Genomic DNA, 14,549 nt, shown 5'->3' with positions numbered 1-14,549 from the left:
AGGACGTGACGTCTCCGCGACTCCCTCCCCGCTCTTGCCACGTCTGCGTCGTCCCTGGCTCTCCTCGCGCCACTTCCGCCACGCCGACGTCACTTCCTGCTGCCGTGGACGTGAGTGACGGTAGGACCCCAAGCTTTGAGGGAATTAGGAAAACAGCTGCTAAAACTCTGCTCCTCGCTCCCACACCAAAACACTCGGGCAGAGCAGCGGAAGGGGCCGCCAGGCCTTGTCCCGTGTGGAGTCTGCGCACAACTTCCTTCCTCCACCAAGTGCTGCAAAAAGCGCCGCAGTTGCCATGGAAACCTACCACTATTCCTATTCATTATTTCGACAGCACTACCAGACACAAATGAGACAGTCCCCTCTCCAAAGAGCTTACAGTCTACTCTAAACAGACAAGATGCAGGGCGGGGGATTCACTTAAGTCAGGGATCTCAAAGTCCCTCCTTGAGGGCCGCAATCCAGTCGGGTTTTCAGGATTTCCCCAATGAATATGCATGAACTCTATTTGCATGCACTGCTTTCAATTGGGGAAATCCTGAAAACCCGACTGGATTGCGGCCTTCAAGGAGGGACTTTGAGACCCCTGACTTAAGGGGATAGTTAATCTGCTGGCTACGCTAGTGAGCGGGGTGGAATAAGCTTTTGATTTGAAGGCTCTATCAAGAAGGGGGGGGGGGTTCAGTCTACTTTTAAACAAGGGAAGGGGCAACACTTAGGTAGCTTATTCCAGGCATAAGGGACAGCTAAGAGCGGCTTATCTGAGGAGAGACACTGAGGGGCTGTAGCATGAACACACTTGAGTCACCTCCAAGCATGCTCACAGGCATTCCAGACATGGCCCCCAGCTCCAGGAAGAAGAGGAGATGAGGTGGTAAAAATACTGCAACCCTATTAGCTGCAGAAAAATGAATGTCTTCTCCACTCTTGCTTTAAAACTCTAAATTTAGAAAATTGTCTATCTAGCCTGATCTGCTGTATAGTTCTTTACATCTGGTTTCATGCCGAATACCGCGTGGAGGCAGGCAGAGCAGGCGGTAGCTGAAGAAGAGAGAGCTGGGAGAGAGGCAGGTAAAGAACTAGCAAAGGAGGAAGCAGGGCACAGTGGGAACGAGGAGCGGGTAGCGGCGAGAGTTAGCTCCCCCCACCCACACCGCGTCGGAGCCAACAGCACGCAGCCGTTTGGTGCTCGCCTTAGCGAGAGCGCCTTTGCGAAGAGCCGTAAGAGGAGCCAGACCGCTACACCCTAGAGCACAAGGAGAGGCAGCACGGTAAGTGGTAGCAGGCACACAGGCAAAGGGTAGCAAGGTCACAGGAGGAAAGCCACATACAGACAAGAGAAGCAAAAGGGACAGAAGGCACTGAAGACAGGAAATCAGATAGATCCAGGGGGGCCGCACCCACACAAAAACAAAAGAGCAGCGACAGGCACAGAGGGCACAGAAGTGTAGTAGTAAGAACAGAAGACAGATAAAGGGCAGGCCCAGGAGACAAACCTAAGAGGTAACATTCACAGAGAGAGCGCACACTAGAAAAAGAGAACAAACACCAACAGGGGGAACTCACAAAAGCAGAAGGCAGTGGTGTAGGGTTAGGAAAAGGCAAACTCAAGTAAAAGGTTCTGACAGGCAGAGAGGGCTATGAAGAACAGGACAGCACGCACGCACAGGCGGAAGGAAACAAAGGACAAAGAAGATCAGGAAGAGCCAGGATCAAGAGTGAGCACGCAAGCAAAGAGTATACGAACTTCTAGAAGGCGGACAAGCATGGAAGCTGCAGGAGCCCAGGGATTGAGCTTCCCAGTGTTCTGCACGGACTGCCACATGTACGACTACCTCCCCTCGGGGAGACAGTTGTATGTGTGCGGACGATGTCAGGAACTGAAGAGCTTGAAGAGTAAGGTTAGTCACCTGAAGCACAGGATCCAGGAACTAGAGGGACTCTACATCTCAGAAGACCCATTCCTGACAGCCGATTACCCCACGAGAGAGAGGCACTTCGAGGAACAGGTCAAAGAACTTGAGAAGTTCATCGAGGACGCCTACAGGAGAGCAGAAGAACAAGAACCCGAGCAGCGCACGCACAAGGAGGATGCGCCGAGCGGAGGACACGAGCTATCCGACACCAAGGATGAAGGATCCCATGGAGGGTACTCGCAGGAGGAAGAAGCTGGATCCTACTAGAACCTAGAGGGAGAAGAAATGAGAACCACCAAAGACACTGATATGCGACCACAGCGGAGACTGAAAGAAGGGAAATCTACAATCCTGGTGGGAGACTCGATCTTGAGACAGGTGGACAGTCACATAGCAGGAGGGAGAGAGGATCGGCTGGTGACCTGTCTCCCAGGATCAAGAACCAAGGACATCATCGACAGAATTGAAAGGATCCTGGAGGGAGCAGAGACGGAAGAGACGGCAGTGATGGTCCATGTCGGGATGAACGATGTCGCCAGGAGAGACTACAGCAGGAAGGCACTCACCGAACAGTTCATGATCTTGGGAAGGAAGCTGAAGATGAGGACACAGAGGATAGCGTTCTCGGAGATCCTACCAGTACCGAGGGCTGATGTGAAGAGGCAGACGGAACTACAATCAATAAATGCTTGGCTGAGGAGATGGTGTGAAGAAGAGGTATTTCACTTCGTGAGGAAATGGACAACGTTCTGGGGCAAGAACAAGCTCTACAGGAGAGATGGACTACACCTGAGCACGGCGGGAACTAGACTACTAGCAAACAACATCAAGAGAGGAATAGAGCAAGCTTTAAACTGAGAGGAAGGGGAAAGCCGACAGTCAACCAGGTGTTGATGATTCGGAAGACAGTATCCCAAAAGGATATTGAGTGGGGAAAGTGCAGGGAACACACCAACAATGGCCAACTGGAATCAATATGGGTTAAAATACCAGGAAGAAAGGGAACCGAGATAAAGATGGGGCTGTATTACTGCCCGCCCAGGCAAACAGAAGCAATAGATGAAGAACTGAGAGCCGAGTTGAGGCGAGAATGTAAAAACGCAAACATCATAGTTATGGGAGATTTTAACTACCCAGGGATAGACTGGAGCCATGGAGTTTCCAATTGTTCAAAGGAATTGGAGTTCCTAGAGGCTGTAGGGGACTACTACTTGGAACAGCTCGTCAAAGAACCAACGAGAGGGGCAGCTATTCTGGATTTAATCCTCAACGGGCTGAGAGGACCTGCCCAAGAAGTAGAAGTAGCGGGACCTTTAGGGAACAGTGACCACAACACGATCCAATTCAAAGTGGAACTAAGTATGCCAAAGGGGAGGAGAACCACTGTAACAACGTTCAACTTCAGGAAAGGGAACTATGATGCTATGAGACACATGGTAAAGAGAAAACTCAAGAACTGCTCCAGAAGGGCACAGACAGTGGACCAAGCCTGGACTTTATTCAAGGACACGGTGAACGAGGCGCAAAACCGATATATACCCAGATTTAGAAAAGGGTGCAGAAAGAATCAAGCAAAAGACCCAGCATGGTTAACAAAAGAAGTTAAGAAGGTGGTAGAAGATAAAAAAAAATCCTTCAGGACGTGGAAAAAGGATAAAACCGGGGAAAATTGGAAAGAGCACAGGAAGCACAAAAAGAATGTCACCGCGTAGTCAGAACAGCAAAGAGAGAATATGAAGAGAAGCTTGCAAAGGAGGCACGGAACTTTAAACCTTTCTTTCGATATGTGAAAGGGAAACAGCCGGCGAGGGAGGAGGTGGGACCCCTGGATGAGGGGGATAGGAAAGGAGTGGTAAAGGAGGAAAAGGAAGTGGCGGACAGATTAAACACATTCTTCTCGTCGGTCTTCACGAAAGAGGACACATCCAATGTTCCGGAACCGGAAAAATTCTTCAAGGGGGACCAAGAGGAAAAATTATCGTGCATGGAGGTAAGCCTCGAAGATGTACTCAAACAGATAGATAGGCTAAAAACTGACAAATCCCCGGGCCCGGACGGAATTCACCCAAGAATACTAAAAGAACTTAGAAACGAAATAGTGGAGTTACTGCAGCAGATTTGCAACCTATCCCTGAAAACAGGGGTAATACCGGAAGACTGGAGAATAGCAAATGTTACACCTATCTTCAAGAAGGGAACCAGAGGCGACCCAGGGAATTATAGACCGGTCAGCTTAACATCAGTTCCGGGGAAGATGGCCGAATCATTGATCAAGAACAGTATCAGTGAGCACATAGAAAAAAATAAGCTGATGAGAACAAGCCAGCATGGTTTCTGTACTGGAAGATCTTGCCAAACAAACCTGCTGCACTTCTTCGAGGGGATAAGCAAACTTTTGGACAAAGGTGACCCCATAGACATAGTATACCTAGACTTCCAGAAAGCCTTTGACAAGGTACCCCATGAGCGCCTTCTAAGGAAACTGTGGAACCATGGGGTGGAAGGGGACATACACAGATGGATCAGAAACTGGCTGGCAAACAGGAAACAGAGGGTAGGAGTAAAGGGACTCTATTCTGACTGGAAAGGGGTCACAAGTGGCGTCCCACAGGGGTCAGTGCTGGGACCGCTCCTATTCAATATATTTATTAATGACTTGGAAACAGGGACAAAGTGTGAAGTTATAAAATTTGCGGATGACACAAAACTCTCCGGTAAGGTTAGATCTGTAGAGGAATGTAAAGAACTCCAAAGGGACCTGGACAAACTGAGTGAGTGGGCAGATAAATGGCAGATGAGCTTTAATGTGGAGAAATGTAAAGTTATGCACATAGGGAAAGGAAACCTGATGTACAACTACACGATGGGGGGATGACATTGGGAAAAGGCAACCTAGAAAAGGACTTGGGGGTTTTGGTGGATAAAACAATGAAACCGGCAGCACAATGCGCAGTGGCCTCAAAAAAGGCGAACAGAATGTTGGGCATTAGCAAAAAAGGTATCACTACCAGAACCAAGGAAGTTATCCTCCTGCTGTACAGGGCAATGGTGCGACCGCATCTGGAGTACTGCGTCCAGTACTGGTCGCAGTACCTAAAGAAAGATATGGCGATACTCGAGAGGGTCCAGAGAAGAGCAACAAAAATGATAAAGAGCATGGAAAACCTCTCGTATGCTGAGAGGCTGGAGAAGATGGGGCTCTTTTCCCTGGAAAAGTGGAGACTTAGAGGGGATATGAAAGAAACTTATAAGATCATGAAGGGTATAGTGAAGATAGAGAGAGACAGATTCTTCAGACTGGCGGGGGCAACAAAAACTAGAGGGCACTCAAAAAAATTGAAGGGAGATAGGTTCAGAACAAATGCTAGGAAGTTCTTCTTCACCCAGAGGGTGGTGGACACCTGGAATGCGCTTCCAGAGGGGGTGGTTGAGCAGAGTACGGTTTTGGGTTTCAGAAAGGGATTGGACGAGTTCCTGAAGGGTAAGGGAATCCAGGGGTACAATTAGAGGGTTACTATACAAGACAAAATGCTCTTGAGTAATAGATCACTACAGGTCATTGACCTGGGGGGCCACCGCGAGAGCGGACTGCTGGGCATGATGGACCTGTGGTCTGACTCAGCAGAGGCAATGCTTATGTGCTTATGTTATCATGGGATATAAATGAGCACAGCACTGATGCCTCCACAAGTATTGGTGCACAGTTTTCTTGTGCATTCCAACTCCTTTCTGCAGCCATGATACTGCAAATACTTGTGCATTGAGCACTTGAGAAACTCTGCACTAAGCTCCCTGCACTTTTTTCCTTAGCATTTGAATGCACATAATGACATACAGGTATGTGAAGTAATTAGCAGCCGACCAATGATGACATTCTACTGGCAACCAATGGAAAACTTCTGACATGGGCTAAACACATATAAAAGGGTTGTGTTCTGCAATAAATGAAACCTGTGCTTCAATCAATTCTTTGAAAGTCTGCATTATAGAATATATTCTGCTAATGACCAGCACCTGACCACATAGCACAAACTGTAAAAATTGAAATATCTCAACCGTCTAATGCAGTATCTCAAAACATTTTTAGCTCTTGCACACTAAACGGAGCAAATGTTTTTTGCAGCACATAATTGACATCATAAAATTGCAAAACCAACAAAGAGTTATTTATTTAGTTCTTTAAACTATTTATGGGTAATTGTAACAACGGTGAAACAAGTAGATAGAATCAAATTGCTAATCAATGCGATGGATGTGCTTGTTTTTGAGTGCAAATTAACTGAAACTATGGCTCGATAGTCGACAAGAAAACACACATGTTATCATCCACCATCTGCAGTAGAGAATGACACGGGGAAAAAATTTGTCCCCATCCCCGTGGGCTTGGACCCCATCACCGTCCCGGCGAGTTCGGTCTCCATCATCGTCCCGGCCCCATGAGCTCGGTCCCCGTCACCACCCCGTCCCCACAAACCTAGAGAGAAGGTTGTTCTTTAAGTAGAATGAATTAACCAAAGTGGATGGGATTGGGGAAGGGAGGTGAGGAGGTAAGGAGAAAAGGCAGAGGAGACTGATAGGGAAGAGTCACATGTTGCTGCTGGAAAAGTCTCCTACAATGCAACCGGAAACAGGAAGTTGCGTCAGAGGAGACTTTTCCAGCAGCCACACGCGACGCGACTTCAAGGCTCCAGTTGCAATATAACGCATAGCCTTATAGAAATTGCCACGAAGAGAAGGGAAAGGGAAGGAGGGAGATGCATGGCCGGCGGGGGAGAGGGGGCTGTCGGACCGTGTGTGCTCGTTCACCATGCGTGCTCACTCCTTTAACTGCGAGACAAGACCATTCACCACTCCACAGAGTGGTGAATGGCCTTGTCCCCATATTTGCGGTGACCTTTTTTTTATCACTCTTTCGGCGGGCTAGCCGCAGGTAACAACCATCGTGTCATTCTCTAATCTGCAGTCGTTCTCTTTTTTTTTTAAATTAATTTCTGTCAGAGCTGAAAATCCAAGTTCACAAAGATAAGAAGATCCAAAGAGTTACAAAGCCTCAATTGCTTTGTTGCTCAAGTTAGGATAAGTACTGCATAAAAACTAAAATTACTTGCCGTTAGTTTGCAAGGACTAATCACGTCAAAGAATGATGCTTGTCTGGGCGGTTGTATTTTTACACACACAGACGTGCATAACATTTACAGCCCCTTACGTATGCGATGTACATGCCATCTAGTCTAGTATATACTTATGAAGGGAATTTTTAAAGATAAAGTAAAATTTTGGAATCTCTCGTGTCACATCTGGAAACTCTTTGGGGCACACCACTGTGCCATGACACACAGTTTGAGAGACACTGGTCTAATGTGTTAAGATGGATAAAAGTTGACTTCAGCAGCACCAGAGAGGCTGGACTACCACTATTTATTATTTCTAGAGCATTACCAGACGCATGCAGCACTGTACATCAAATACACAAGAGAAGGTCCCTGCTCAAATGAGCTTACAATCTAATTATGAAAAACAGAATGGACAAAAACTGGTGAACTCTACTACCAAATATCAACAAAAGCAAGTTTGCACAGGAAATTAATCTAAATATAATTGAAATTAACACTGGATAGCACAAAAGAGGAATTATAAAACTTTTAATACAAATATCAAACAAAACAACAAATCAAAAAATATCAGTCTAAATTACAGTAAATAAATGCAACATATTTCAACAACTGCCAGCATCAAGGGTATAGGATGTACTAGCATCGATACAATTAGCTGAGCAATTGAAAGAACAGAGAATGGTTCCAGGGAGAGCAGAAGAATAGTTAGGCTGGTACTGGGCAGGCATTCCCGATACAAGGCAATTCTGTTTAGGATGGGCTGGGGAGGGCTTTGATGGGAACTCCAGTAGCTAGAACTTAAGGTTAGTACTGGGCACAAATTTAGAATGCAGACTGGACTGTTGCCAAATGAAAATCAAAAGACCAAATAATGAAATCTCATCCATGATAATTCTAGCAACAAATACCTGTCTTCAATACAACACTTAGAGCTCCTTTTACAAAGGTGCACTAGCGTTTTTAGTGCACAGTAGCTGAAAAATTACCGCCTGCTTAAAAGGAGGCGGTAGCGGCTAGCACGCACTAAAAACTGCTAGCGCACCTTTGGAAAAGGAGCCCTTAAATCCATGGAAGGGCATAATCAATTTGGAGGTAGGGTGCTAGTCGCCCAATGTCCAATCTCAAAAAGTACATCATCTATACGACCAGGTATTTGATTGTCCAGACTGCCAGTATGTCTATATACCACATTCTCAACCCAAATTTCATCCCGAACAAGACCTTTTGGATGTGGGAGGGGCCAGTATTGTGATGGACTGGCCACCTAGACATGGCAACAGAGCAGTGGGGCACTGCTGTGAAGTTCACATAAAGGGTGCCACATAAACAACTCACCACAACCACCTTGGGAATGCCTACAGGCATATCATACAACAGGCACGATCTTTTATATGCGTCTATTTGATCACATAAAACATGCTTTACATATAGGAAAGGGCTTTGTAAAATTTCCCTCCCCACACTGTTCTTCAATACAAGATCTGCGAGCCAAGGGCAGCCCCCATTGACTCCCCACAGATGCCTCTCAGAGGGGATCCTAGGACATCCCCAACCGGCAGCTGCAAAGCCCAATCACTTCTACCCCTGACACCACCCTCTTTCAAAACGGCGGCACCCGCACTCCAGCAGTGTAATGCAACGCACTACTAGGGAGTCAGTCTTTGTAACTGGTAATGCTTCTGCCTGGTGGGGGAGAGTGATGTAGAAGGAGAGCTGCAATGTTTGTCTCATAGAACCTCTATAGTTTTTCTGCATTGCACATCTTTATAGCTAATATACCAACAGGATTCAGAAATTTGTAGGCCAAATTAGCTAAAATGCCTGATAATGAGTTTCTTGCTTCTTTTTTTTTTTTCAGTGGGACAGTGCATGATGCTGGGAGGCACCATTGGTTCTGTTGTAGGTATGTGTACCATTTCCTTGTTGCGATGCCATCGATGCACAATGTGGTTGGCGTCATCACACCCGTGGAATCCAAGGAGTAATGGAAGCTTCTTCAAGTATTGCACTTACATCAGTGAACAGAAGCTGAAAGAAGAAAACAAAAAACTTGTAGAAAGCCTGAATAGGCTTTGTGTTGACATTACAAAAATCCGTCGACTGAAAAGCTGGGTCCTTGTACAGGATGTCTCATATGTTGATGAAACTGCTAATATGTTAAAAGAGATGGGGGCCAGCAGGACAATCATTGCCAGTATTTTAGAGCATTGTCCAGAAGCTGTGCTCCACGCTCCTGCAGATATCAATGCTCGGAGAAATCTGTGGCAACTATTATGCCCTGACGAGAAAGAACTTGTCCAGGTCATAGCACGGTTCCCAGAGTCATTCTTTTCCTTCTGGCACCAAGAGAATCAGAAAGCCAATATTGAATACTTCCAAGAGCTTGGATTTAAGAATAGAATAATCATCAAACTTCTGAGCAGCTCGCCCCATGTGTTTTGCAATATGGTTGAGAAAAATCAACTAGTGATTGAAACACTGCAGGAACAGTACCTGAATTTAGGAGGATCCCATGCTGACGTGAAAATCTGGTTGCTGAAATTGTTGACCCAGAACCCGTTTATCCTTTCAAAGTCTGTAGAGACTGTAAAGAGTAACCTAGAGTTTCTACGTAATGTGGGATTCACAGACTCTGAGCTTCTGCATCTGCTTTCCAAGCTCAAGGGGTTTCTTTTTAACCTTGGTCCAGACAACATGGAGAATGCTATTTCCTTTTCCAAGAACATTTTTAAATGTAGCCATGAAGAGTTAAAGCAGCTAGTTTTAAAATGCCCAGCCATGTTGTACTACCCAGTTCCTGTTCTCAAGGAACGGTTTGAGTGTTTGATGAAAGAAGGAATTTCACTGGAGCAGATAAAAATGACCCCGACTGTGTTGGAATTGACCCCTCAGATTGTGCAGTACAGGATTAAAAAATTATCAGTGCTTGGCTATAGTTTCAAAAATCAAAATCTGGAAAGTTTGACTGGGACAAAGAAGGAATTTGAAGACAAATATGGAAAAATCCAAATGACCAAAACACGCCCACTTTTTAATCCTGTTGCACCCTTAAAAATTGAAGATTAACCTATTGGGTAGAACACAAAAAGCTGCAGATTTTCATCAGAACCTGCTGTACTGACAAACAGCACAGGATCAACAGAAGGTATCTTTTATTTCACGAGTAAATCAAGGACAATTTTTGTTGTTTTCTAGAGATAAAAACTAAGATTTGACATCGATATGTGAATATTTCATGGGGTATCCTAATTTGTTCACATGACTGTATGTTTACCTAGCTCAGCAATTCCTTTAACCCATTTACAGCTGAACAGATGAAAAACTCGGTCTATCATTTCATTGTGGCTAACGATGCAACAGAAGGGCATTTCCAGTTGGGGTGGCGATAGTAGAGATGATTTATGTCGTCAAGTTTCCATTATTCCCCATTCTCTTCAACCTATTGTTAAGGAAAGCACACATAATGCATCGGCCAAATCTTTGGTGACACAACAATGTGTCTTGACACTCTGGTTGAGAACCACTACTCTAACCTAGGGGTTCTCAACTCAGTCAAGACACATCCATATTGAATATGCATGAGAGAAATTTGCATGCACTGTCTATTGTATGCAAACCTATCTCCTGCATTGATTATGTTAAAATTTGGACTAAGCACTTCCTGAAACTTTCACAAAAGATCAAAAAATATCTCCAGAGGAACCAAATCTGTTGGAAAAAATGAACAGATTGTCAAACACCTCTAACCTCCCCCCTATAACTATATAGGAATGCCTCCAGGTGGTTAAACCCAGAAAAGCAATATAAAGTGAAATATAAAAATCCGAGAAGCACTGACAAAGCTATGTAACCTGATTATGTTCTCTGCTTACTTCCCTAGGATATGGTAAGTGTGGTTAATTGTGAGGGAGGAAAAAGAATTAAATTCTGCCCAAAGAGAAATAATAGTATCATTAACAAAGTCCTCAGATTGGGTTCCTTCCAAAGCACCAAATCACCAAACCACTGACCACATAGACATTGATTAACAAATAATGTTTAAAAAAACCCTCAGGAAGAAAATTTGCATAGTGTATTTACTTAAAAATAGCCTTTCTATATGGCAATTGGGCCTCAACCTCATTCTGCAAATTGGGGCAGGGACCCTATGATATTATAAGGAGATGTAAAAATGAATAAATAATACAGGCCGATCATGTTGGTTGGCTGTTTGCTGCAGGGTCAGCAGGGCTGGACTGGGGGCTTACTGTATATGTATACTCAAATATAAACCGAGATATACTCCCCCCCATCCAAAAAGGTTGACTTGAATATAAACCGAGATATACTTCCCCCCATCCAAAAAGGTTGACTTGAATATAAACCGAGATATACTTCCCCCATCCAAAAAGGTTGACTTGAATATAAACCGAGATATACTTCCCCCCCATCCAAAAAGGTTGACTTGAATATAAACCGAGATATACTTCCCCCCCATCCAAAAAGGTTGACTTGAATATAAACCGAGATATACTTCCCCCCATCCAAAAAGGTTGACTTGAATATAAACCGAGATATACTCCCCCCCATCCAAAAAGGTTGACTTGAATATAAACCGAGATATACTCCCCCCCATCCAAAAAGGTTGACTTGAATATAAACCGAGATATACTCCCCCCCATCCAAAAAGGTTGACTTGAATATAAACCGAGATATACTCCCCCCCATCCAAAAAGGTTGACTTGAACATAAACCGAGATATACTCCCCCCCATCCAAAAAGGTTGACTTGAATATAAACCGAGATATACTTCCCCCCATCCAAAAAGGTTGACTAGAATATAAACCGAGATATACTTCCCCCATCCCAAAAGGTTGACTTGAATATAAACCGAGATATACTTCCCCCCATCCAAAAAGGTTGACTTGAATATAAACCGAGATATACTTCCCCATCCCAAAAGGTTGACTTGAATATAAACCGAGGTTAGAAATTTGTTCACCCTCCCCATCAGCTATCTCATAAGTCACTAAACATAATGCAACTATCTGTGATGCATATATCCCAAAGCTAACATAGTCACAAGGCCCCTACATAGAAAAAACAACCACAAACTTAAATGTAGACAGAAATAAAACAGAAGCCATATTCAGTTTAACACCAGAGAAAAGAAAGCAGTGGAAATTTACAGGAAAACTGCATTTTCTGTTCATGAAATTAAAAATAACATTATTTTTTGTACCTTTTTGTCTGGACAATTTATTCATATTTAGCCCAGTTTCTGGTTTCTTCTATCTTTTCTTAATTTTATTTCCAGAGTCTGCAGTCTATCTTCCTCTTCTCATTCCTGTCTTCATTTCTCCAGTTTTTGGGGTTTTTTTTGCTAATTATTCCCTCTCTCCCCCTTCCAGCATCTTCTCTTTCTCCCTTTATTTTCACTCTTCTAACAAGTATCTACTGTCTTGCCCCCTCCATCCAGCATATCTTATCCCCTCTTTCTTCCAACACCTCATCTCTCTTTCCCTCCACCTACATCCAAGATCTCTCCCCATCACCTTTTACCTTTGCTTCTTCCAACAGAGTTGCGGGTCAGGGGCAGGACTGACATGTGAGGCAGGTAGCTGATTCCTCCTGGTAGTGGCTGCAGTGGTCCTCCATGCTATTTGCCAGTCCCCAGGAGGAGGGGGAGTGAGGAGTCAGCGGTGCATCCAGATTGTGAGCAGCCCTGCCTTCGGTCCTGTCCCGGTCCCGCTAAACCAGCTGGCAATAATGAAGCCAGACTCCTTGGGGGCCTTCCCTCTTGCTAAATCATTATAACTCTGCCGGTCTTGATCCCACCCCCCCTCTGAAGTTACTTTCTGATTGAGGGGCGGGATCGTGGTCAGAAGAGGCTTTATCAGTTTGGCAAGAGGGAAGGCCCCCGCGGAGTCTGCCTTCATTATTACCAGGCACACTTTATGAATTACGCTTAGTGATGCCGAAAGTGGGCTTGGGCGTCGGTAGGTATCCAAACCTTAGGCATACCCTATTTATGCCAGGGTTTTCTTGTCCTAAAAGAGTCTGCCTAAGTCCAAAACAGGCCCCTACAGAACAAAAATGCCCATGATCCGCTCCTTAACCACACCTACATTCTAGTAGGATCCTTGGAGTAGACGTTTGCCTGAAAGTGGTAGGCACCTACCAATCAATTAAGTGCAATTAGTGTCAATTATGAGTTGTTAATTGCCAATTATCGGCACCAATTAAGCCTTTTGTAACTATAATACTACTCCTGGCGGAAATTTGTGCAGAATTCCCCAGGGACTTAGAATTACCTGAGGTCTGTGTAACTGTTGGTGTTGGGTCAGCATTCCATCGCTGCAGCCTGAATCACTGCCAGCAATAACCGCCTGCGCGGGCTCTGTAGACTTCCCTCTACCACAGTCTCACCCTCGATTAAGTCGCTTCCTCTTTTTCATTGGGACTATAGTAGAGGGAAGCTTGCAAAGCCAGCAGCAGCTTGCCATTAGCCAGAATCATCACAGAGGAATGCTGGACTGGAGACAATGGAAGAGAGTGAAAGATGCTGGCTGGGGAGACAGGAGTGAGATGCTGGCTGGGGGGGAACAGGGTTGAGAGAGATGTTGGCTGGGTGGAGACAGGGGTAAGAGATATTCTAACTGGGGGAAGGGATGAGAGACATGTTGGCTCTTTATTTTCTCTAGTATAATGAAAATACTGAATTGTACTGAAATTCTGGATGATAATTAGCAAAATTATTATTTAAATAATGTCAAATAAACTTGCAGAATTTGAATTTTTTTTGCACAGAATTCCACCAGGAGTAATAATACCTCCGATGTCTGATCAGCAGATGGATGCCTCTGTATCACCCTACCTTTCATATCCTACTGATCCAGTAATTTTGGGAATTTTGAGCCCTAGTTCCTTTTGTTCTTCAGTTTGAGAGAAAGTGAAGTCAGGAAGACAGTTCTGCAGGCTTTTGTGATGTATGTAGAGCTGTCCTCTTTCAGGACATCTTTCCCTTTGCTGCAGATCTTAACAGTGAGAGATTAGAGAAACTGGGCATCTTCTCCCTTGAAAAGAGGAGACTGAGAGGGGATATGATTGAAACATTCAAGATAGACTTAGTAGATAAAGACAGGTTGTTCACCCTCTCCAAGGTAGAGAGAACGAGAGGGCACTCTCTAAAGCTGAAAGGGGATAGATTCCGTACAAACGTAAGGAAGTTCTTCACCCAGAGAGTGGTAGAAAACTGGAACGCTCTTCCGGAGGCTGTTATAGGGGAAAACACCCTCCAGGGATTCAAGACAAAGTTAGACAAGTTCCTGCTGAACCAGAACGTACGCAGGTAGAGCACCGGTCTTTGACATAAGGCACACCGCGTGAGCGGACTGCTGGGCACGATGGACCACTGGTCTGACCCAGCAGCGCCAATTCTTATGTTCTTAACATCTCCAAGAAGCATTTCATTTATGTAAGAAGGTGGTTTGAAAAGTTTGGTAAAAATAAAAGCAAGTTAAACAACATGATCTCCATC

General features: G+C 44.8%; 1 protein-coding gene across 3 annotated transcripts; it reads left to right on the top strand.

The window, feature by feature from the left end:
* On the top strand, positions 1-11,359 carry MTERF2 (mitochondrial transcription termination factor 2). Of its 3 annotated transcripts, none has more exons than XM_033952726.1 (2): positions 1-120; positions 8,889-11,359. In XM_033952726.1, exon 2 carries the CDS (start codon positions 8,900-8,902, stop codon positions 10,094-10,096), a length of 1,197 nt encoding a protein of 398 aa, XP_033808617.1. In that variant the 5' UTR covers positions 1-120; positions 8,889-8,899; the 3' UTR covers positions 10,097-11,359. The 3 variants fall into 3 exon arrangements, with proteins under 3 accessions (XP_033808617.1, XP_033808618.1, XP_033808616.1); XM_033952727.1 differs by having other exon boundaries at positions 22-110; XM_033952725.1 differs by lacking the exon at positions 1-120 and adding an exon at positions 713-1,271.
* The last annotated feature ends 3,190 nt before the right edge of the window (positions 11,360-14,549 follow it).

The sequence above is a fragment of the Geotrypetes seraphini genome, chromosome 7 (genome assembly GCF_902459505.1).
Source record: "Geotrypetes seraphini chromosome 7, aGeoSer1.1, whole genome shotgun sequence".
NCBI classification, from domain to species: Eukaryota; Metazoa; Chordata; class Amphibia; order Gymnophiona; family Dermophiidae; genus Geotrypetes; species Geotrypetes seraphini.
The sequence above is the reverse complement of the archived record's forward strand: the minus strand, read 5'-3'. Positions and strand labels throughout refer to the sequence as shown.

What these genes read in the sequence shown, in the direction of transcription:
- MTERF2 (XM_033952726.1), top strand. Translation starts at nt 8,900, where the DNA reads ATGATGCTGGGAGGCACCATTGGTTCTGTTGTAGGTATGTGTACCATT.